Source organism: Narcine bancroftii, chromosome 10 (assembly GCF_036971445.1).
Source record: "Narcine bancroftii isolate sNarBan1 chromosome 10, sNarBan1.hap1, whole genome shotgun sequence".
NCBI lineage: Eukaryota > Metazoa > Chordata > Chondrichthyes > Torpediniformes > Narcinidae > Narcine > Narcine bancroftii.
The window spans coordinates 27,423,532-27,445,825 of NC_091478.1; the positions used below are offsets into that span (position 1 = coordinate 27,423,532).

The 22,294-nt window shown below is 39.9% G+C and overlaps 1 protein-coding gene across 10 annotated transcripts in view; it reads left to right on the forward strand.

Moving 5' to 3' along the window:
* The window catches only part of r3hcc1l (R3H domain and coiled-coil containing 1-like), a 271,007-nt gene that overhangs the window by 10,439 nt on the left and 238,274 nt on the right, over positions 1-22,294 (forward strand). For 7 of the 10 annotated variants that reach the window (XM_069900333.1, XM_069900332.1, XM_069900340.1 and 4 more), the window contains one exon: positions 2,641-2,713. The exons of the other annotated variants lie outside the window; for them this stretch is intronic. Coding sequence is in view for 1 of the 7 variants with exons in the window: in XM_069900344.1 (XP_069756445.1) it covers positions 2,641-2,713 (73 nt within the window). In the remaining 6 variants the exon portion in view is untranslated. The remainder of the gene's footprint in view (positions 1-2,640; positions 2,714-22,294) is intronic. 10 annotated transcript variants of the gene reach the window in all.

Below are 22,294 nucleotides of genomic sequence, written 5' to 3' on the forward strand. Positions count from 1 at the left end.
TGGAAAACTGGTGCCAGAAAGGGATCAGGTGTATTGAGGATTGTTACAAAAGAGGGGGCATCTTATGTTATTTGAGCAGTTGATAAACAAATATGATTTGTCCAACAGAACATTCTTCTGCTTTCTGCAAACAAGATCTTTCTTAAGGGAAAAATTGGGACCATCTATGACCCTACCTGAATGTAGTGACATGGAGATTCTAATTTGAAAGGGGAATGTGTGTAAATTTATTTCTAAGATGTATTACATATTCCAAAGTGAGGGCCCAAAACCAGGCGAGGGAGAGATGGGAGTCAGACTTGAGCACAGCAATCAATGAAGAGTGGTGACAAGACAGTCTGGACAGTGTGACGGGGGTCGTCAATGCCAGATACAGATTGGTGCAGTACAATTTCTTGCACCATTTGTACCTCACACCACAAAAAATTACACAAATCAAAGCCTGAAATTTCAAAAATGTGCTTTAGGTGTGGAGTGGAAGTTGGAACTTTTGTCCGTTCCACCTGGCTATATACAAAAGTGAGCCCCTTCTGGGAAGACCTGGGGGATATTAAAAATCATTACAAAAGTAGATTTTCTACTGGATCCGGAGTTGTACCTTCTGGGAGATATTGGGGATGTGAGTTTTAGATTGATCAAAGATCCAATTTAGTTCGTGAGGTTGCCTTGGTGGTAGCCAGGAAGTGTACAGCAGTTTTGTGGAGGTCTGACTCCCAACTAAATACCACATGATGGGATATGGAAATGCAGAATTGTATTCCCCTGGAGAAAGTCACGTACAATCTAAGGAAGAAACATGACACATTCGATAGAGTGTGGCAACCTTACTTCAAATATATTGGCATACAGATTTATTAGCCCCCCCCCCTCCACCCCACCCCACCAAGAAAGTGAAGACGAAGTGTTTTTTTAGCTTTGTTTTGAGTTTTTTTCCTTTTAATTTTTTTTCTCTTTAGCCTTTGTTATTTAGCCATCATGGTGGGTTTTTTTCTCTTGGGGATCTATGACCCCACCGGAATTTCTATTTGTACAATTTAGTTGACTTTTTTCACTAGGGTAAGAAGGATAGGGGGGCTGTGGGGAGGTGGGGTGGGGAGGGGATAAATACAGACTATGTATATTGTATGAATGTTGAAAGATTATACTGTTTGAATTTTGCGAGTCTATGAAAATCAAAATCAAATATTCAAAAAAAAGAAAAAAAACTCCAGAGTTGTTAACTTGACCTGTGACATCACAGGCACCAGTTTTCACTCCATCGAGACATTTACAAGAGGTGGTGTCTTAAGAAGGCAGCCTCTAAACTCAAGGACCCCCACCACCCAGGCCATGTTCTCTTCACCCTGCTACCATCAGGAAAAAGGTACAGGAGCCTGAAGACAAGCACACAGTGGCTCAAGGACCATTTCTTCCCCACTGCCATCAAATTTCTGAATGAACAATGAACCACAGATTTACTTTGACTTTTCCTTGCATTATTTTTCATCTATTTTTATTTATTTTTGTAAGTGGTTTATATAAATGCTTGCATTGTGAACAATGAATTTCGTGACATGTTCGTGACAATCGATTCTGATGTTTTGGTCAAAAACCATCACTGTTTATTTGTAAGAAATTGTTACAGATTTGAATTTATCAGATTTATTGTCAGAGTACATTATATGACATCGCATACAACCCTGAGATTCTTTTTCCTGTGGATCAGTCAGAATTTCTACTCTTTGGTAGGGCAAGATAAAAATACTCAAAAAAACTATTCAACAAGCAGACTGACAGCATGGGGATTAAGAAAGAATGAAGGTACAGTTGAAAATTAAATAATAGATAGAAATAAGGTGGGGAGAAGGACGGATCTCACAAGGACTCTGGAGGTGGTGATTTGTGGTTGAGAAGAGATGACAATCAGCAGGTACTATGGATGCAACTAAATGAATAAGAATAACAGATCATAGCCATTCACACTCGACTGTTTGCAGAGAATAGAATGGTTAACTGCATCAAGACTCCACTTGTAGTTACTTGCATTTATCACTCTATAACATTATGCACAAATACTAACAATATGTTTAAAGATAGTGGCAGAAATTATTCACAGCTCATTAGGTGTAGGGTGGTGTTGTAGTCTATGAAACATTTAATATTCTAATAAAATTAAAAAAGCTTGGGGGCTGGAATAGTATTAGTTTGATGTGCATAGAGGCAGAACATACTAAAAAAAAACCATTATAAATTCTGAAGTACTTGGCAGAGCAAAGCAATAATGGGAAGCTAACATTTGTTTATGGAAGGAAGCTGTATCTAATAAGCATTTTACAATTATTTAAGGAAGTCGCAAAGTTGCTGATGGTTGAATATGTATATATACATTTGCCTCAGTACCATTTAAAATGAAAATATTAAGGTGGTTAATGAATTTACTATGTGGTTAAGGAATTAAAGATTTTTGCCATTCAAAAAGTTAAGGCCATAAAAAGCTGGCATGTGCTATTTGTCCAACTGTGCATGTGCTGCCATTCAGTACGATCATGGATGATCTTTTCCCTCTGCCTCTTTTCTATGCCAATCTATATGAATGAACTTCCCACAGCATCTCAAAATCCATCAGCAAAATATTAGGTGATCTTCTGTTGCTTGTTCTAGGTCAGAAGTTACAAAGTCTTGTCAGGAAGAATTTATACAGAATATTACCCTACTGGATGAAGCACAAGTCTGTGTAAGTAGATTTGTAATATTTTTTGTTGTTCCTAACTGCAACTGATCATAGCAGATGCTTCAGTTAACTCCCCATCCCACACCACATTGACCTTTCAGTCTGCAGCATCCTATACTGTCAGTCAGGTCTTCTGGACCAGACATTGAATTCTACCACTTCAGGCAACTTATTTTCTCAGTTTATGTCTGTCACTATTAGCTCTGCATGTGTTTCTCTCTCTCTCTCTCTCTCTCTCTCTCTCTCTCTTGAAATGGAGGACAGGCTGGGCCTGTCCTGTTATTCAGTTACATCTGCTCAACATTTTCAACTCTTTCATTCATTGTCTCTGTTCTCACTCTCTGCTTTCTTCCATTCACTCAAGGACCAGATGACCTTGTTTATAACTTATCCCCATGATTATTCTGATTTTATCAGAGACATCCCCTGACCCACACTCTCTGCAACTTAATCAACTTATTTTCTCTCCTTCCTAATTCTGACGAAGGGTTAGCAACTTGAAATATTGTTTCTCTTCCCATCAATGCAGCCTGACCTGCTGAGTATTTCCAGGATTTTCTTTGATTATGTAGCTCTCTTTTTCCTATCTCTGCGCTTTATTGTTTACATGTAATTTTCACCATACATTACGCCTGAAATTCAGTGGAGCAAGGGAATTCAGACAAGAAAGTCGCACAAATTTGGCATCTTTGAAGGTCAAGTCAAGTTACACTTATCTGTCATTCATACCATAACTATTGCAGCGTACAGTGAAAACGAGATAGTGTTTCTCCGGACTGTGGAGCTGGTTATTTACATGGCTTAATTACATCAGAAACTTTTTTTATAAATACCACCATATCACTTGTAAATATCATGTTATGTATGCTAGCTCTGTGTCCCTGGAGTTCAAAAGCCTCACAGCTTGTGGGGAAAAAACTTTCGCAATCTGGTCATGAGGGCCGAACGCTTCGGTATCTCTTCCCAGATGGCAGGAGGGAGACTAGATTGCGGGAGGGGTATGTCGACTCCTTCACAATGTTTATGGCTTTCTGCAAACAATGGCCATTATAAATGTCTATTGTGGCAGGGAGAGAGACCCCAATAATCCCCTCAGCATTGCAGGGACTTGCGTTCTGGGATGGTGCAGTTTCCAAACCAGGTGGTGACGCAGTTACATGGGATACTCTCAATGCATCCCCTGTAGAATGTAGTGAGGATGGAGGGTGGAAGCTGGACCTTCCTCAACCTCTGCAGGAAGTAAAGGCATTGTTGGGCCTTCTTGATATGTTTTGAGACTCCTCAGTTCAGATTTCAGAGTTTTCATTTATTGCTCTGGAATTGAATCCAAAAGTAAGTGGTACAAAATAATCAACCAGCATCTATGTGTGGAGTGTTTGGGTGGGTGGAATTGTTTTAGGTTGAAACCCTTCATCAAGACCATTACAGTATATGAAACACAAAAGTCTGCAGGCACTGTGATTGTAGTAAAGACACAGAAATGCTGGAGGCACTCAGGTGGTCCCACAGTATCCATCAGAGGTAAAGATATATAACCAATGTTTTGGGCCTAAGCCCTTCATCAAGAAATGGTATACTTTTCAAGGTACCTTGACGAAGGGCTCAGGCCTGAAATGTTGGTTAAATGTCTTCACCTCTTATGAGCACGGCGAAACCTGCTGAGTTCCTCCAGCATGTCTGTGGTTTTGCATCCAACTCAGAAACAGGCCCTTCAGCCCATCAAGTTCATGCTGACCATCAAGGTCCCATTAATCCCATCTTATTCTCCTATTGCCATCCACTGTCCCACAAATACTACCTTTCCCCTTCATGCTTGGAGATACCTCGAAGAAGGGCTCTGGCCCTAAATGTTAGTTATATCTTTATGGATGCATCAAGATCATTAAGATTCGTGGAGAACCTGCATAATGATCAGCCTTCTTGAAGGGATTTGCCTCAAAATGTTGACATTTCCTTTCCCCTCTTCCTGCTTACATTGAGTTCCTCTAGCAGAAGGTTTTTTTTGCTTCAGATCTAGTATCTGCAGTCTCCTGTGTCCCAGTGAGAACCCATTTCGATTCCATTGTTGACATGTCCGTCCATGGTCCCATGCACTGCCAGACTACGACCACCTGCAAGTTGGATGCACGACACCTGTTTGGTCACTCTCCAACCGGATGGCATCAACTTTGACTTCTCTGGTTTCAGTTAGCTCTCCACCTCCCTCCTCCCCACAATCTATTCCTCTCCCTCTTTCTCTCTCCCCCTTCCCTTTTCCCTCTGTCTCCTTTACCTCATCTCTACATTCACAGAGCCAATCCCCCATCAATCAATTTTCACCTTTCATCTCTCCTGTTCTCTTATCATATCCAATTAACACCTTTTGTGTGTTGGTCTGTATTCCTCCCCCTGCCCTTTCCTTTTAATTCAGTTGCTTGGCTGCTTTTTACTCACACCTTGGAAGAAGGGCTCAGGCCCAAAACGTCAGTTATAAATCTTTACTTCCTATGGATGCTGCAAGACCTGCTGAGTTCCTCCACATTTCTGTGTTTTTACTACGATTACAGCGTCTTCAGAATTTCGTGTTTCACTGCATTCTTGTGTCTCTGGCAAATCAAGGGAGGTTTGGTGAAATTCAAAAAGAAGTCACGAGTCCTGGGAATTTTCTTCCTCGAGGTTCAGTGGAAGCTGAATATATTATTTTTTAAGACTGCGGTTGATTCCTAAAATGGCTGTGATATCTGTCTCTGAGAGCGACGTCAGAACATCATTCAAGATGGCGTACCTGGCACGGTACTGAAAATCTGCGCTACCAACTAGCTGGAGTGTTCACGGACATTTTCTCATTGCAGCAGTTAGAGGTTCCTACCTGCTTCAAAAGGCATCAACCATCCTGGTGCCCAAGAAGAGCAGGGTGAGCTGCCTCAATGACGACCACCCAGTAGCACTAACTTCTACTGTGATGAAATGGTTTGAGAGGCTGGTCATGGCCAGAATTAACACGTACCTAAGCAAAGATCTGAACCCACTGCAATTCGCCTGTTATCATAATTGCTCCACAGCAGATGCAATATCACTGGGTCTTCACTCAGCTCTGGATCACCTCGAAAACAGTAATTCATATATACGGTTGCTCTTCAATTACTACAGCTCAGTCTTCAATACCATTATTCCGTCAGTGTTGGTCAGGAAGCTACAAACTCTAGGCCTCTATACCCACCTCTGCAACTGGATCCTTGACTTTCTCATCGGAGGACCATAGTTAGCATGAATTGGAAACAACGCCTCCTCCTCACTGATTGTCAATGCAGGTGCACCCCAAGGATACGTGGTTAGCCCACTGCTCTTCTCATTCTACACCCTTGACTGTGTAGTCAGGCACAATTCCAATGCCAATGACACCACAGTTGTTGGCAGAATCACAAACGACAATGAGTTAGCGTACAGGAGGGAGATAGATCAGCTCGTTGAATGATGTAATGACAACAACCTTGTGTTTAATGTTAGCAAAGCCAAGAGGATGATTGTGGACTTCAGGAAGAAGTCAGGGAAATGTGACCCAGTCCTCATTGTGGACTCAGTAGTGGAGAGGGTCAAGAACTTCAAATTGCTGGGTGTCAACATCTCTGAGGATCTATCCTGGAGCCTCCATGTTGATGCAATCACAAAAAAGGCTCGCCAGAGGCTATACTTTGTGAAGTGTCTGAGGAGATTTGGTATGTCACTGAAGACTTTCATAAACATCTACAGGTGTATCTTGGAGAGCATTCTGGCTGGTTACATCGCTGCCTGGGATGGAAGCACCAACTCTCAAGACAAGAATAAACTCCAGAGGGTTGTTAACTCGGCTTGTGACATCACAGGCACCAGACCACTCCATTGAGGACATCTACATGAGGTGGTGTCTTAAAAAAACAGCCTTTATCCTCAAAGACTCCCTCCACCCAGGACATGTACAGGAGCCTAAAGACGAGCACTCAATGGCACAAGGACAGCTTCTTCCCTGCTGCCATCAGATTCTTGAATAATCAGTGAACCAAAGACACTGCCTTAGTTTTCGTGCACTATTTTTATTTTTTAATAGTAACGTTGTAAGATGGTTACAATATGAACGTTTGCACTGTGATACTGCCGTAAATCACCGAATTTCATGACGTCTTCATGATAATAAATTCTGATAGTTACTTGATAAGCAAGGAAGTGAAAGGTTATTGCTGGTAGTTGGAATGTGGAGTTGAGGTAGCCATCAGAGCTCCTATTATATTAAATAGTAGTCTAAAAGCACAGAGTGGTCTTTTCGAGCTACAAATTCATATGTTTGTATGTTGGGTGATTGAAAGAAATTACCAACTTTTCAGTGCGTTTGAATAACAGATCCAATTGCGTCTGCTTGGAACCTGGGAATTAGAGTTGTGAAGTTCATTGTGATGTAACTGGTTCTCCCACACCCTGATGAAGGGCTCAAGCCCGAAACGTTGGTGTTGTATCTTTACCTTTCTTATATAAAGGCACTGTTTAACCTGAGTTACTCCAGCATTTCTGTGTGTTTTTCACTTAACCACGGTGTCAACAGAATCCTGTGTTTTACCGATGTAACTGGTTAGATTTGTTATTAAGATACAGCACAACTCTGATTATCCGAAATCGGATTTTCCGAAATCTTCATTTCTCCAAATTTCTTTTGGAGCCTAACTGACCAGGGACGTCAGGCTGCTGGCAGTCACGGGCCCTCAGGCTGCTTGTGGCATTCCTCCATGTGTTGGAGGCAGTTTGAGAAAGGATATGACGAGCTTTGTGAAAAATGCGTTTATTAATGCTCAAATCCAATGTGGATAAATGTGTGTATAAAATATGCACTTGGTACGTACAAATCAAACAACTAAAACTATAAGAAAACCATGGGTGCAGAAAATGTTTGTAAGGGAAGGGGTAGAAAAAATATGTTCAGTGAAAATTTGGAGGACTATACAATGAGAATCAAAATATTGGGCCAGAAATGGCTTAAAGTAGATCAGGACAGACATTAATATTCAAGATCCCTTTTTGTCAGTATATAGGTGGTTTTTGTATGTTTCTACTTTTGTATTTATATATTTTGGTATAATTTAAGGGATAGGGAGGGGAGAATGTAAGGAGGGAGAAATAAGGACTCTAAATCATATTACATGGAAAGAGAATGTAATATTTTGGTTATTGGATTTGCATGAGTCTTTAGAAAATCCAAAATAAAATAATTTTTAAAATTCAAGATCCTTTTATTGTCATGTGCAGAACATATATTACTCAAAATCGCCTTCTGTCTGCCGTAAGACAGACAGAGTCACCATTAATGTCGCCTGGTGCCCCTTATAGTAAAAAGAGAAAGAGAACCAAGAGAGTGTCCCTTCAGAGATGCTATGTCCGTGGATTCGCCTCCAGCGCTCCCGCAGCCTCTACAGCCGCACAGATTCCTGTTCAATCCGTTGGCAACCCGAGCTCCAGATCCAAACTTCTGAGACGATCAGGAAGCCTTCAGTGCCCGATACCCTTCAGGACCCCTTTTTGCCCTCAGCACTCTCTTGAATCCCAGCTCCGAAACCCAGTACCCATGAGCCAGTGTTCAGCACCTGGTACGTTAGTGCAAATTAAACCACCTGACATCCACATTTAGGTGTAATATTTTTGAAAGGTAATGTGAATGTGGACGTTTACTTGAACTGTTCAAAATCAGCTGACAGCAGATAATTGATTTTGTTATTTGATACTTGGAATTATTAGTACTGAAATACTGAATTTTGTGAGAAATATTAGAGAATGGTTTCTGAGCATTAAAGATGTAAGCCTTGTGTTACACACCAATAATAGTTTGTGGGGAGGAAAAATGACGCATAATTATTCCTTTATGCTGTTAAGTCTAGATTTCTGTGGTAGAGGCTACAGTAATTTAAAAATTAATTTTATATCTGACCAGTACAGTTAATATTGGGTGCAGCTTGTCATTAAAATGAGATGCTAATAACTGCAGCTCATTTATCATTTGGGGTGAGAGAGGCAAAGAAAGATGGAACCTCTTTATAGGGTCTTTAATAAAAGGTGCTCAACAGACCTTTGCTCTACTGATTGATGATCCAGGCTAGCTGAAGCACAAAACATTTGGATCCCATTGTTGCCATAGGAATTAGCTCTGCATAATTCAGAGGAAAATGGTCAGTCTTGGAAATGTTAACAGCGCATGACAAAGTGACCCCACACAGCTTTATGTCAATGAGCGGCTGGATTAGGAGTTCTGGATCACAGTCATTTGTTTACAAATGAAGATCAGTGAGGAGCAAGGGATAAATGATGTGTAACCAAGTCTGGGATGCACTAATTTGTTTCCAAATGTCTGAGTATAGAGCAGAATTTCAGTTTGCCCGCTTGTCAGTAAGTAAGTTAATTGGTAAAAAGCTGCTCTTCAAGCGCCTCCAAGCCTAGCCCTTTCTCATGCAAATTCAGTAAATATATTTAAGTCAAGGTTGATAGATTTTTTCATATAGTAGGGGAATTAAGGGATATGGTGAAAAGGCAGGTAGGTGGAGATGATCATATCATCAGATCAGCTATGATCTCATTGAATGGTGGAACAGGCTCAACGGACCAGATGGCCGAATCCTGCTCCTATTTCTTATGTATGTATGATCCGTACCCTTCGGATCTCTGCTCCAATTCTTGTCCCTTGCTCCTTTGATATTTTATAGTCATTCCATCAAAGCTACCGGTGCTTTTAGTTGCCATTATAAACAGACTTTACCTCTCTTCTGAAATAGTTCTTAAAGCTTGAAACCATATTTTTTGTCCTTTGTTATGATTTCTTATTTGGAAAATTCGTATTAAGAATCTTGAAGTGCTTTATCACATTAAAGGTGCTATTCACACCGATGTGAGTTTATTGTCATATCTTCTTTCTTTGGCTTGGCTTCGCGGACGAAGATTTATGGAGGGGTAATGTCCACGTCAGCTGCAGGCTCGTTTTGGCTGACAAGTCCAATGCGGGACAGGCAGACACAGTTGCAGCGGTTGCAAGGGAAAATTGGTGGGTTGGGGTTGGGTGTTGGGTTTTTCCTCCTTTGTCTTTTGTCAGTGAGGTGGGCTCTGCAGCCTTCTTCAAAGGAGGTTGCTGCCCGCCGAACTGTGAGGCGCCAAGATGCACGGTTTGAGGCGATATCAGCCCACTGGCGGTGGTCAGTGTGGCAGGCACCAAGAGATTTCTTTAGGCAGTCCTTGTACCTCTTCTTTGGTGCACCTCTGTCTCGGTGGCCAGTGGAGAGCTCGCCATATAACACGATCTTGGGAAAGCGATGGTCCTCCATTCTGGAGAATTGACCTACCCAGCGCAGTTGGATCTTCAGCAGCGTGGTTTCGATGCTGTCGGCCTCTGCCAGCTCGAGTACTTCGATGTTGGAGATGAAGTCGCTCCAATGAATGTTGAGGATGGAACGGAGACAGCGCTGGTGGAAGCGTTCTAGGAGCCGTAGGTGATGCCGGTAGAGGACCCATGATTCGGAGCCAAACAGGAGTGTGGGTATGACAACGACTCTGTATACGCTAATCTTTGTGAGGTTTTTCAGTTGGTTGTTTTTCCAGACTCTTTTGTGTAATCTTCCAAAGGTGCTATTTGCCTTGGCGAGTCTGTTGTCTATCTCATTGTCGATCCTTGCATCCGATGAAATGGTGCAGCCGAGATAGGTAAACTGGTTGACCGTTTTGAGTTTTGTGTGCCTGATGGAGATGTGGGGGGGCTGGTAGTCATGGTGGGGAGCTAGCTGATGGAGGACCTCAATATGGTTATCCAACTGCACGAAAACCAACAAGGTCCGGTCGGATACAGCAATGAGCTCTCTGAACCCTTCTCCATTAACAATGGCATGAAGCAAGGCTGCGTTCTTGCACCAACCCTCTTCAATCTTCTTCAGCATGATGCTGAAACAAGCCATGAAAGACCTCAACAATGAAGACGCTGTTTATATCTGGTACCGCACGGATGGCAGTCTCTTCAATCTGCAAGCTCACACCAAAACACAAGAGCAACTTGTCCGTGAACTACTCTTTGCAGACGATGCCGCTTTAGTTGCCCATTCAGAGCCAGCTCTTCAGCGCTTGACGTCCTGTTTTGCGGAAACTGCCAAAATGTTTGGCCTGGAAGTCAGCCTGAAGAAAACTGAGGTCCTCCATCAGCCAGCTCCCCACCATTGTCATATATGCAAGTACAAATGCACTGAAATTGCTCTTTATAAGCTTACTGAACATTTGCTGCACACATTGACTTCAAAAATAATGAATTGTCCTTAAAGTGTGAACTCTAAGAGCATATTAACAGCAGACATGAGTCATATACCATTCAAACCTGCACTACTGTTTAATTTTGTGTCTGTACCTTTGGCCTCCACTCCATTTTCATGGCTGACCCTCTTGATTCTCCTCATCCAATAATCTATCAGTCTCTGGCATGAAATTTGTTCGAAGCATCCAAGGCAGAGAATTGCAGAGGTTCCCAACTCTGTTGGGTAAGAAGTTCTTCATCTTCATCTTGTGAGTTTCTTATCCTGACACTCAGCTACTAGTTCTAGACCAGTAGTTTTCAATTTTTTTCTTTCCACTCACATACCAGCTTAAGTAGTCCCTATGCCATCAGTGCTCTGTGGTTATTAAGGGAAAACTTAAGGTGGTATGTGAGTGGGGAGAAAAAAATTTGAAAACCACTGTTTTAATCATACCTAATTGACTTGTGTGCACGGTTTCACAACTCCAAAGGAAATGGGCCAATGACAATTTTTCTCAAGCAAAATATTTCACTAATACTTGGGTCAAGAGCAGTAGTGATACAGATGACTTAAGGTGTTAAGTGAGTGGAAAGAAATAGTTTGAAAACCACTGTTCTAGACTCCTTCACTGAAGGAACCTCCTCACGGCATTTACCCTGGGATGACATCTAGCAGATAAATGTCATGTACATGGAAGGATTTTTACATATAACATTACAGCACAGTACAGGCTCTTCAACCATTTTTTAATGGTTACTGAGCACTCTAAATAAAGAAACATAATTTCATGCTTTTGGATTGATTCCTGATTGCCATTTGTCAATTGCTGCTGGAAATAAATGTATAATTGGTTTTAGTGGTCAACTTTTAGCATATGATTTTTATTCTCTCTTTTTCAGTGGCTTTCCTCAGTAATTAAAAGCTTTCAGTCATAAGAGCCATTCAACTGAAATGTCACCCAGTGTTAAGACAACCATTGCCAGAATCTTATAAGTAGTGCATAACAGGCATTGACTTCCACTTCCAAAATCCATAGTGTCTGCTGAAACATTGATCAGGTTTAGCTTTCTTGATGCTCTTCTTTCTCACCAGTATTCTGAACCCTTCACAAAATCAACTCGGGGAGATCACTGCTGTAAAGGTAAAAACCTTGTGTTTTTGATTCTTAGTTAATTTTGTGCTTGTCTCTTTAAGAAAGACTATTGTTTGTAGTGTTACTATAGTGACTATGACGTAATATGTCATAATATCCATGCAGACTAGGAGCTTTGACGAACTGTGAAGGGGACATGAGCTTGAGATCATTTTCTTTGCATTCATCTTATTTCTTCTTGTATATATCTTTAAAGGTGAATATCGTTAAATCTTTAAATGGAGTCTATGCTTAGTTTATTTATCATTATGAAAATCTTAATGGGAAGTTATGCAAAATATTTATCTGTTTTATCAATGAATTAAAGCTACATAAAGCTGCATCTACAAAGATTGGATTATTAGATTAATGAGATAGTAATTTGGAATATTGTCCCCACGTGTCCTTGAAGATGACACATTTTGAAATTCAGAAATACTAGAACTTGGAAAATGTCGTCTATACTTTGATTTTTTAAAAATTATAATTGTGAACTTTATTTGGAAGAAAGGCTCATAAAATTTGTCTGAAATAACTCAACTTGTTAAAAGCAAAGAGATATTCTCACTTCAACAATAGAATATTCCAGAAGTCTTCAGGAACATGTCTGTGGATTGTACAGTTTGAAACCAAGCTTAAGTCTGGGAAGACACCTGTGACCTTAAAAAAGATAAGATACAGCTCTGGTTTCTAGAGTCTGGCAGGAAGCCCAGAAGAACATGTTTTTAAAAGTTATAAACAACCAGAGATAAGGAAAGCTTATGTGCATATTCAAGACAATTCAGAGAAATTCTCTTAAAGGGACCACGCAAGATACAAATTTGTTTACAGTTCCCAGGAACCAGGAGAATCCAGGTTGCAATGCGGAAAAACCCAAGATGGCTAAAGACCTCGTGCAAACAGCTCCTCTCAAAGAACTGTTTGGTTGTGAGTTGAGCTATCAAGGCAGACTGACAACACTTGGCAGGAGGTTGGAGCCAGGCACCATTGAAGAAGCGGCTTCAACTACCAAGCTAGAAGAGGACACCATCAAGGCACTGCAGACCTCATTAGCTGACTTTAAGGTTAGTGGAACTGAAACAATTGAATGTACATTGCAAAGTCCCACTGGTGTTGTACCGAGCGAAATGAAGAAGATAGAGATTCAATCAACGGTATCTGAAAGTTGAGATGTGAATCCTGATTATTTCCAAGGTTATGAGCACAGGAAGATCTTCAAAGTCTTCAAAGGCATCTTGAGCAAGTACAGCTCTGCGTGCTTCAAGCATATCAGCTATGCATGCTAAGGTGCAAGCAGACTTGGCTACTATCTATACAGAACGTGAGTGGTTGGAGAAAAAATGTGTTTTAGAAGATATGGAAGCTGAAATGAAGAATCAGCAACTGAAACAAGAAGCCGAAATCAAGAAACAACAATTGGAGAAAGAAGAGCAACTTAAAAGGTTACAAATGGCAAGGGAAGAACAAAATAGATTATTGACTAGAGCTTGAGGAACAATGTGCTATGAATATGACCAAAGTCAAAGCATTAGCTCAGGCTTCTGCAAGATTTATCACTCAAAGTGAAATACCCAAAGGGCTAGCACCTAACATTCCAGCAGATCAATAGGTACCGCAGCCACAGGAAACGAGTATACGTGAGCAAGGAGCCACGGGTGGGGCTGCTAGTGCTCAAATGACAATGACCAACCCTGTGGAAAGAGTTAGCGACATTCAATCTCTTCAGAGCACACAATATATGAATCTTCCCGAAAGGAGAGTATTTCAAGGAAGTTCAACCATGCGAGTGGATCTTACTCAACCATTGATGTCTCTACGTGTTGCTGAAGAACCAGCGACAAGACAAGGATCTCCACCAATGCCATCACGTACATACCAACTGTATACTGGAGGACAGGTGAAGGAGTTGGTCAAAAGTTGCCAAAGTATGAACCCAGAAGAAGGTTTTAATAGGGCAAAAGAATTATTGCATCATCTTTATGGCGATGAAGTAAAATCCCAAGGGCCACATAGACAAGATTCTTTCTTGGTCATCAATAAAATCAGAGGACTCAAAGACTTTACAAGCATATGCACTCTTTCTGAGAGGATGTTGTAATGCAATGGGAAGAAGTGTACATTTGCAAGAGCTGAATTTGCTTGCTAATTTGTCGATTATTGTAAACCAACTGCCTTATAAGCTGAAGGATTTATGGAGCACCAAAGTTGCAGAGCTTAAGATACTTCCCGGAAAGGACGCCACTTTTGAGGATGTTGTACAGTTTTTGGAATGAATGTGCATGTTGACATCATAACAGTATTTGGGAATATTAAGGATACTTCAATAGTTCCTGAAGATGTAAAGAAGTCTAAATCATCGTCTCAACTGAAACCAAAGAGAAGTACTGCCGTCAGATTCAAGCACAAGAAAGAACAAGGAAACAAAGGAAAAGGAAGATCAGACTTCAGGCAAGCTGTTTGTATTGCAAAGATGTTCACAATTGGAGAAAAAGTCAAATGATGAGAAATTAACCTTTTTAAAGAAGAATGGAATATGCTTTGGTTGCTTGTGTAAAAGACATGTCAGCAAAACTTGTAATAATCGACTCAGTTGTGCGGTATGCAGTTTAAATCATCCCAAGTTGCTGCATACTCAACGAAGTAAAGTTGAGAAGGATGTAAAATATTCTGAATCCAAGACTGATGTGATAGTCAAAGAGAATGCTTCAGCTTCGGTTCAGACAAACAGCCTTACTGGGACTGGTGACAAAGCCCTCTCAATAGTTCCTGTACAGGTTAAAGCTAAAAAGGGGAGCTTCATACTGAAGACCTATGCATTTCTTAATCCAGGAAGTACTGTATCATTTTGTTCTGTTGAATTAATGAATAAATTTAAACTTCATGGTAAAAAATCACAGATCTTGTTGAAGACAATGAATGATGAAAAGATAATTGAAACTAATATAGTTTCAGGTTTACAGATTGCTACGCCTGTGAATAAGACAAATATTCCCTATCAGGATGATATCAAATGGCGGGATCATCTAAAAGATGTTTGCTTACCCAAGATTGATGTCAAAATTGAGATGCTAATTGGATTAGAGGTTCCAAAGGTCTCAAACCTCTAGAAGTAATAAGGAGTCAAAATGACAGACCTTATGGCGTGAGATGGACAATTAATGAACCATTAGGAGGAAAAATGAATAATGATCAGGAGTCATTGAATGTAAATGTCAACCAAATTTCAGTTGTCAAACTTAATGATCTGTGGGAACAACAGTTTAAAACTGAAGACTGTCTCACAGATATTCAAGAACCGTCAAAGGAGGGCAAGCAGTTTCTGGATTTAGTTTCAAATTCTGTTAAATATGTTGATGGTCATTACTCTATAGCATTACCTTTGGAAAAAAATAGAAATTTGTATGCCAGATGACAAAATAATTACAGAACAGTGTATGCTGAATTTGAAGAGAAAATTCAAGAGAAATTAATTTGAAATATACAAATGTCATGTTGGACATGATAACCAAGGGTTATGTCGAAAAGGTATCAGAAAATATTTTGGAATATAAAGATGGTAGAAAATGGTATTTACCTCATCATGGAGTTATACATCTACAAAAGGAAAAACTACACATAGTATTTGATTGTGGAGCATCATTTCAAGGAGTTTCATTGAATTCTCAACTTTTACAAAGTCCAAACTTAACCAATACTTTAATAGATGTTCTGATAAGGTCCTGTTAAGGGCCTATTGTAGTTGCTGCAGATATTAAAGCGATGTTTCATCAAGTAAAAGTACCATCAGAAGATCGCAATTTGCTACGATTGTTATGGTGGCCTAATGGCGATTACAGTAAAGATATGATTCAATACAGAATGATAGACAGTTCATTTATTTGGAGCAACTTCGTCACCGAATTGTGCAAATTTTGTTCTCAGGAAATGTGCTGAAGATAATGAAGAGCATTTAGTTCTCAAGCTGTAAACATCATCAGAAATAATTTCTATGTTGATGATTGTCTTACTTCAGTGGTTTCAGAAAAAGAAGCAATAAATCTTTATCATGAGTTAAAAGAAATCTGTAATAAAGGAAGTTTCTTCCTTACGAAATGGATTAGTAACAGTCGAGATGTGTTGGGTGTTATTCCTGAGGCAAAAAGAGCAAAGAAGATAACACATCTTGATTTGGATTGTGACGTTTGACTTGTCGAAAGAATTCTGGGGGTGCAATGGTATTTTCAATCTGATGTTTTCAAATTCAAAATTGTTTTGAAATAACAGCCTTTAACAAGAAGAGGTATTCTTTCGATTGTAAGATCAATACACAATCCTTTGGAATATTGGAACTGGTAGTATTAATAGCCAAGAAAATTCTGCAAGAATTGTGCACAAGGAAATTTGGATGGGATGAAACTATACCAGATTCCGTCACATAAGATAGGATGAATTGGATTGAGAGTCTTAAAATGTTAGAAAGTTTTGAGCTCAACAGATGTTTTAAACCTAAAGACTTTGGAAATGCCACATTTGCTCAGTTACACCACTTTCCTGATGCAAGCGAAGGTGGTTTTGCTACTGTCAGTTATTTAGTACTGTGAAATAATCAAGAGCGAGTACGTTGTTGATTTGTAATGGGAAAAGCCAGAGTGGCTCCATTAAAACCTGTCACCATACCTCAAATGGAATTGACTGCCACTACTATGGAGAGCAAAATGGATGCTTTATTAAGAAGAGAATTATAGATGGAGTTCGCTGACTCTGTTTTGGACTGATAGTACACCAGTACTTAAATACATTAATTACAAAACCATGAGGTTTCATACATTTGTGACTAACAATGAATGAGATCAAGAAGGTTTTGCATGCTAATTAATGGAGGTATGTTAAAACGGTGGATAATCCAGCTTATATGGATTCATAAGGAAGAAGTGTTGAAAAATAATATGAAGCCATTTTTTACCTGTTTGACTACGAAAGCAATTCATATTGAAGTAGCTTCATCACTTGTTTATCAATGTTCTTCGACGTTTTATCGCCAGACGTGGTCAAGTGAAGGAATTACGTTCTGATAATGGATCTAATTTTACAGGAGCTGAAATTTATGATACATTACTTCAGAAAGAAATTAGTTGGATATTTAACCCACCCACAGGATCACATCATGGAGGTGTGTGGAAAAGAATGATTAGATCAATCAAGAACATTCATAATTCCATTTTGAATAGTCAAATACTTAATGACGACAATCTTCAGACAGTATTGTGCAAAATCAAAGCTATTTTAAATAGTCGTCCAATAACTAAAATTTCTGTGGATTCAAATTACATTGAGGCTCTTACACCAAATCATTTCTTACTTCTTAAATCTAAACCTTTAATGCCTCCAGGTCAATTTCAGAAAGAAGATATTTATGTAATTCGCTGATGGAAACAAGTGCAATTTATTGCATATTTATTTTGGAAAAGATGGATTGAAGAATATCTTTCATTATTACAAAAAATGACAAAAATGGTCTAAAGCTAAATGTAATTTTGTATGTGGAGACATTGTAATTATCATGGACGATACAGCACCAAGAAATTCTTGGTTGCTGGGGAAAATTGTGGATATAGTTCAGGACAAGAAAGTTTTTGTTCAGGCAAGGGTGGATTAAAACCAAGAGTGGTTACCTAAATAGACCTATTTGTAAAATCTGTCTTTTACAAGAAGCAGAAAGTTTTGATTTCTAATCTTTCCTTACCATATTTACTTTTGTATTTGTAATAGTAGCCATTAATGTCTATTATAATAATTAGAGGCTAGAATGTAAAGGTTAAAACCTAGTGTTTTTGGTTCTTTGTTAATTTTGTATTTGACTCTTTAAGAAAGACTATTGTTTGTAGTGTTACCATAGTGACTATGATGTAATATGTCATAATATCCATGCAGACTAAGCTTGCATCTCATTCTTCACGAACTATGAAAGGGATGTGAAGTCAAGATAATTTTCTTTGAATTTATCTTATTTCTTCTTTTATATCTCTTTAAAGTTGAATATCATTATATCTTTGTTTATTCATTGTTATGAAAATCTTAATGGGAAGTTATGCAGAGTGTTTATCCATTTTATCAACGAATTAAAGCTGCATCTACAGTTTGGTTTATTGGATTAATAAGATAGTAATTCAGAATATCGTCCCCACCTTTCCTTGTAGATGACATGTTTTGAAATTAGGAAATACTAGAACCTGGAAAGTGTCATCTAGAACTGCTGCACTCGTATCTGCACAAGCTCTTGTTGAACTTGGCAACCCCTTGTTTCAGGGCATTTTTTTATTCCATTGCCAAGTTCTTTATATTTTCTCAAAGCTCTCCATTCTTTTTCACACAATCTGTTCCAATCTATGTATTTTGGCCCCATGTCTTGTAATTGGTGGCATCTATCTCTGTAAACCCACCTGCTTCATGTATTGTTTGCCAACCCCTACAGCCTCCTTTTACTGAAAACAAAAAATGAACGAACCTCTTCAACCTTTGGTATTATGGGCATATCTTTTTTATACGTGAATGTCATCCACTTGAGGGCATCTGATTAATGGTGGACAGTTGGGATGTAGCAGAGATAGGAATGGGAGGTAAATGCCTGGAAGCATCAATGAAACTGGAGTTATTTGGTTACTGTACTATGCACAATAAAATAATCACAGATTTTTGGTGTTTGTCCTTTTGGGGATCAGTCCTGTTTTATTTTTGGGGATGTTGGTCATGTGTTCTACTGCTTTAGTTTGTTTAAAATTTATGAAACCATGCACTTTCGAGGTAGAACTCAAGGTAAATTAACTTTACATATTAAAAAATATATACTTTAAATATTTGATGGACTGGAATTTTTGAGAGTTGTCACTTGTACCCCTCAGGCATATTCATTCAGCTGTTATTAGCTTTATCTTGAATTGGTCTTTTCATTTATTTATTCTATAACTGCTATTTTGACCTCTAAAAATGTAACTGGGTATTAAACTTAACTTTCTTAAAAATACCATCCTGATTATTTTGAAATTTTGTGGAACCAAATTGCTGCTCTAAGATTAATGTACTGCTTGTTCTTTTTAAACTAACACCTCAATTAACCTTTTCTGTTGAAGTAATATTAACTCACTTAACTGAAAATACTTTTGGGGATATCGAACAGATTTATCAAGTTCTGATTATAATGCTGTAATTCCCCGCCATTTTGTGATACAGCTTTGTAGCAACAGGCAGTGGTGAGAGTTGTTATCATCCAGTGTAAGGCTAGGCCATGCTGTTCAATCTTGTTGACCCATTATCGCACTAGTCTGGTGTGATAACGAAATTAAAAGTTGCCACCGGTGAGGTCAGTAATAGTGTATTTAGCATATCTATTTCCTCAGGAATTTGTGGAGGTTTGGTATGGCATTGGAAACCCTGGCAAATTTCTACCGATATGAGATGGAAAGTGTGCTGAACGGCTGCATCATGGTGTGGTATGGGGACACCAATACCCTCGAGCGTAAAGCCCTGCAAAAAGTAGTGGACACAGCCCAGGACGTCACAGGCAAAATCCTCTCCACCATCGAGAACATCTACAGGGAATGTTGCTGGTGGAGAGCAGCAGCAATCATCAAGAATCCACGTCACCCAGCACACGCTCTGTTCTTGCTGCTACCATCAGGAAAGAGGTGTAGGTTCCACCAGACTCACACCGCCAGGTTTAAGAATAGCTGCTACCCCTCCACTATCAGACTTCTCAACGATAAAGATCAGGGACTCATTTAAGGACTCTTACTTTTGCATTTTATTGTACTTTTTCCTCTCTGTATTGCAGTCAGTTGGTTTACATTTCTTTATTTACATGTGTACATTGTGTACAATTTCTTTTGCACTAATAATTATTGGTAATTTTGCCTCACAGGGAAAAGAATCTCAGGGCTGTATGTGATGTGATGTATGTACTCTGACAATAAATCTGAAATCCTAATTTGTGAAACAATGATGGGCACCATTTGTTGAACAGCATGTACCAGAGATAGGAAGTGGAGTGACACTTGGTACAGCAATCAAAATGGAGCAACACACAAAATGCTGGAGGAACTCAGCAGGTCAGGTGGCATCCATGGGAAGCAACAGACAGTTGACGTTTCAGGCCGAAAACCCTCCATCAGAAACAATATTCCTGATGAAGTGTTTTGGCCCTAAGCACCTCAATATTTTCTGTGGCTTCAGTTTTCCAACCTCTGCAGAATCTTTATTTATTTGAAAATTGTGCTTGGATGGATCCTCCACTTTCTTCCTCACCGATAAATGCAATAACCCTTGAGCAAAATGTTCACCCTATCATCCAGCCACACCTTATACCCATACAGCTCTATTGTATTGCATCTTTCAATATTTCTTTATGATGTGGAAGGAAGCTCTTTGACAATCGAGTCCATGCCATTTCTCAAAGCAATCCTATTCATCAGCTTATTTTTCTGCAACTTGTTTTCTCTCCCTCAAGCCCATTAACTCTCCACTGGTCCTCGTACCCCTCACCAATTACCAATAACAAAGGGTGGCCTGAAAATGGCAGAGCTGCTGTAATGGCAGTCCTGCTGCGGGTGCAGACCTGGAGAGACATAGCATTCCCGCGGGGTCCAAGGCCCAATCTGACTGCCGTCAGCTCCATATGTGCTTTTAATGGAGCTAACGATGATTTTATTTAAAACTTCTGTGACTGTGTGGTCTGTGCCAACGGTGACAGCGCCTATGATTGGCAGCAACCACGAGGGGTTGCAGACTCTGTGGGAGCAAAGGACTGGCACAGGGCACCAGAAAACAGAGAGAGCACCCCCTGTTTGAGAAGGAGAAGCAGAGGAGATGACCTATGTGATGGTGACTACAGTGTCAGCCCAGTGAGGGGTTCTGCAGCTGAAATACACATAGGAGGTGCGGTTGTTGGCGACTCGAGGTGAGGAACCCAGGTAGACTGAAAGCTGCTGGTAATTGCGTTGAGGGATTCACACAAGGCTGCGGACTGTTGAAGACTGACTGAATGGGTTCCAGATATTGGAATCTGGATGTGAGATGGTGCCAAGGGCGCTAAAGGTTTCTTGAACAGGTCGGATGTTCAGATCTTGATCTTAGGCTACTGATGATTTTGACTGGACTCTGTGGCTGCAGCAGCACTGGAGGTGAATCTATGGACCCTCGATTACTCCGAGGGGACTCTTTTGCTTCTCTTTCCCTGACTGTAAGAGGCACTTGAGGCAATTTCTGCCGATGGCGAATCTGTCTGCCATAAAAGTCAAATTCAGTGTAATATTGCACTGTTTTTATTACATGACAATATAGGAATCTTTAATTTAATTACAATAACTGTTAATCTGCCAACCAAGTGAAGGAGGAAACCAGAGAACCTGAAGATAACCTTTGTAAACTCCATGTGGGCAGCACCAGAGACCATAATCAAACCTAGGTCACTGGAGGTGTGAGGGAGCCAAACTATCTGGTCCACCTCCAGACCTTGGCAAACACAAAGTCAGAAGAATACCATTTTACCTCGGCCTGCCACGTACATAATGAGTACATCATTTAGAATGGGCGCGTCTTGTTTTTTGAACATAGTTGTGAAAGAACAAGACAAGTTTTGCTAAAGTAGGGCATTTTATCACATCTGTTGCCATAGGAACTGGTGAGACCTCACTTAGAATTTTGACGGCTCTTGGCCTGTACTCATTGGAATTTAGGTGAATGAGGGGGGGATCTCATTGAAATGTTTCAAATGTTGAAAGGTATGAACAGAACATTTACTATGTAGAAAGGTTGATTCCCATGGTGGAGAGTCTAGGATTGAAGGGAGTCCACTTAAAACAGTGTTATAGAGGAATTTCTTTGGCCAGAGTGTGGTGAATCTGCAGAATTTGTTTTCACAGGCAGTTGTGGAGGCAGGTCATTGGGTATATTTAAGGAATAGGTTTTGAGTAGCCAGGGCATAGAAACTTATGGTGGAAGTAAAAACAATGCTGGAGAAACTCAGCAGGCCAAACTGTACTTTATAGAGCAAAGACCAAAGGTACATAACCAATGTTTTGGGTTTGAACCCTTCATCAAGGTATCTTTGCGTTTTTATTTCAACCACGGTGTCTGCAGGCTTTTGTGTTTTACTTCTGGAGAGAAGGCTAGGTAGTGGGGCTGTGGGAAAATGGATCCACTCATGTTTGAATGTTGGGGAAG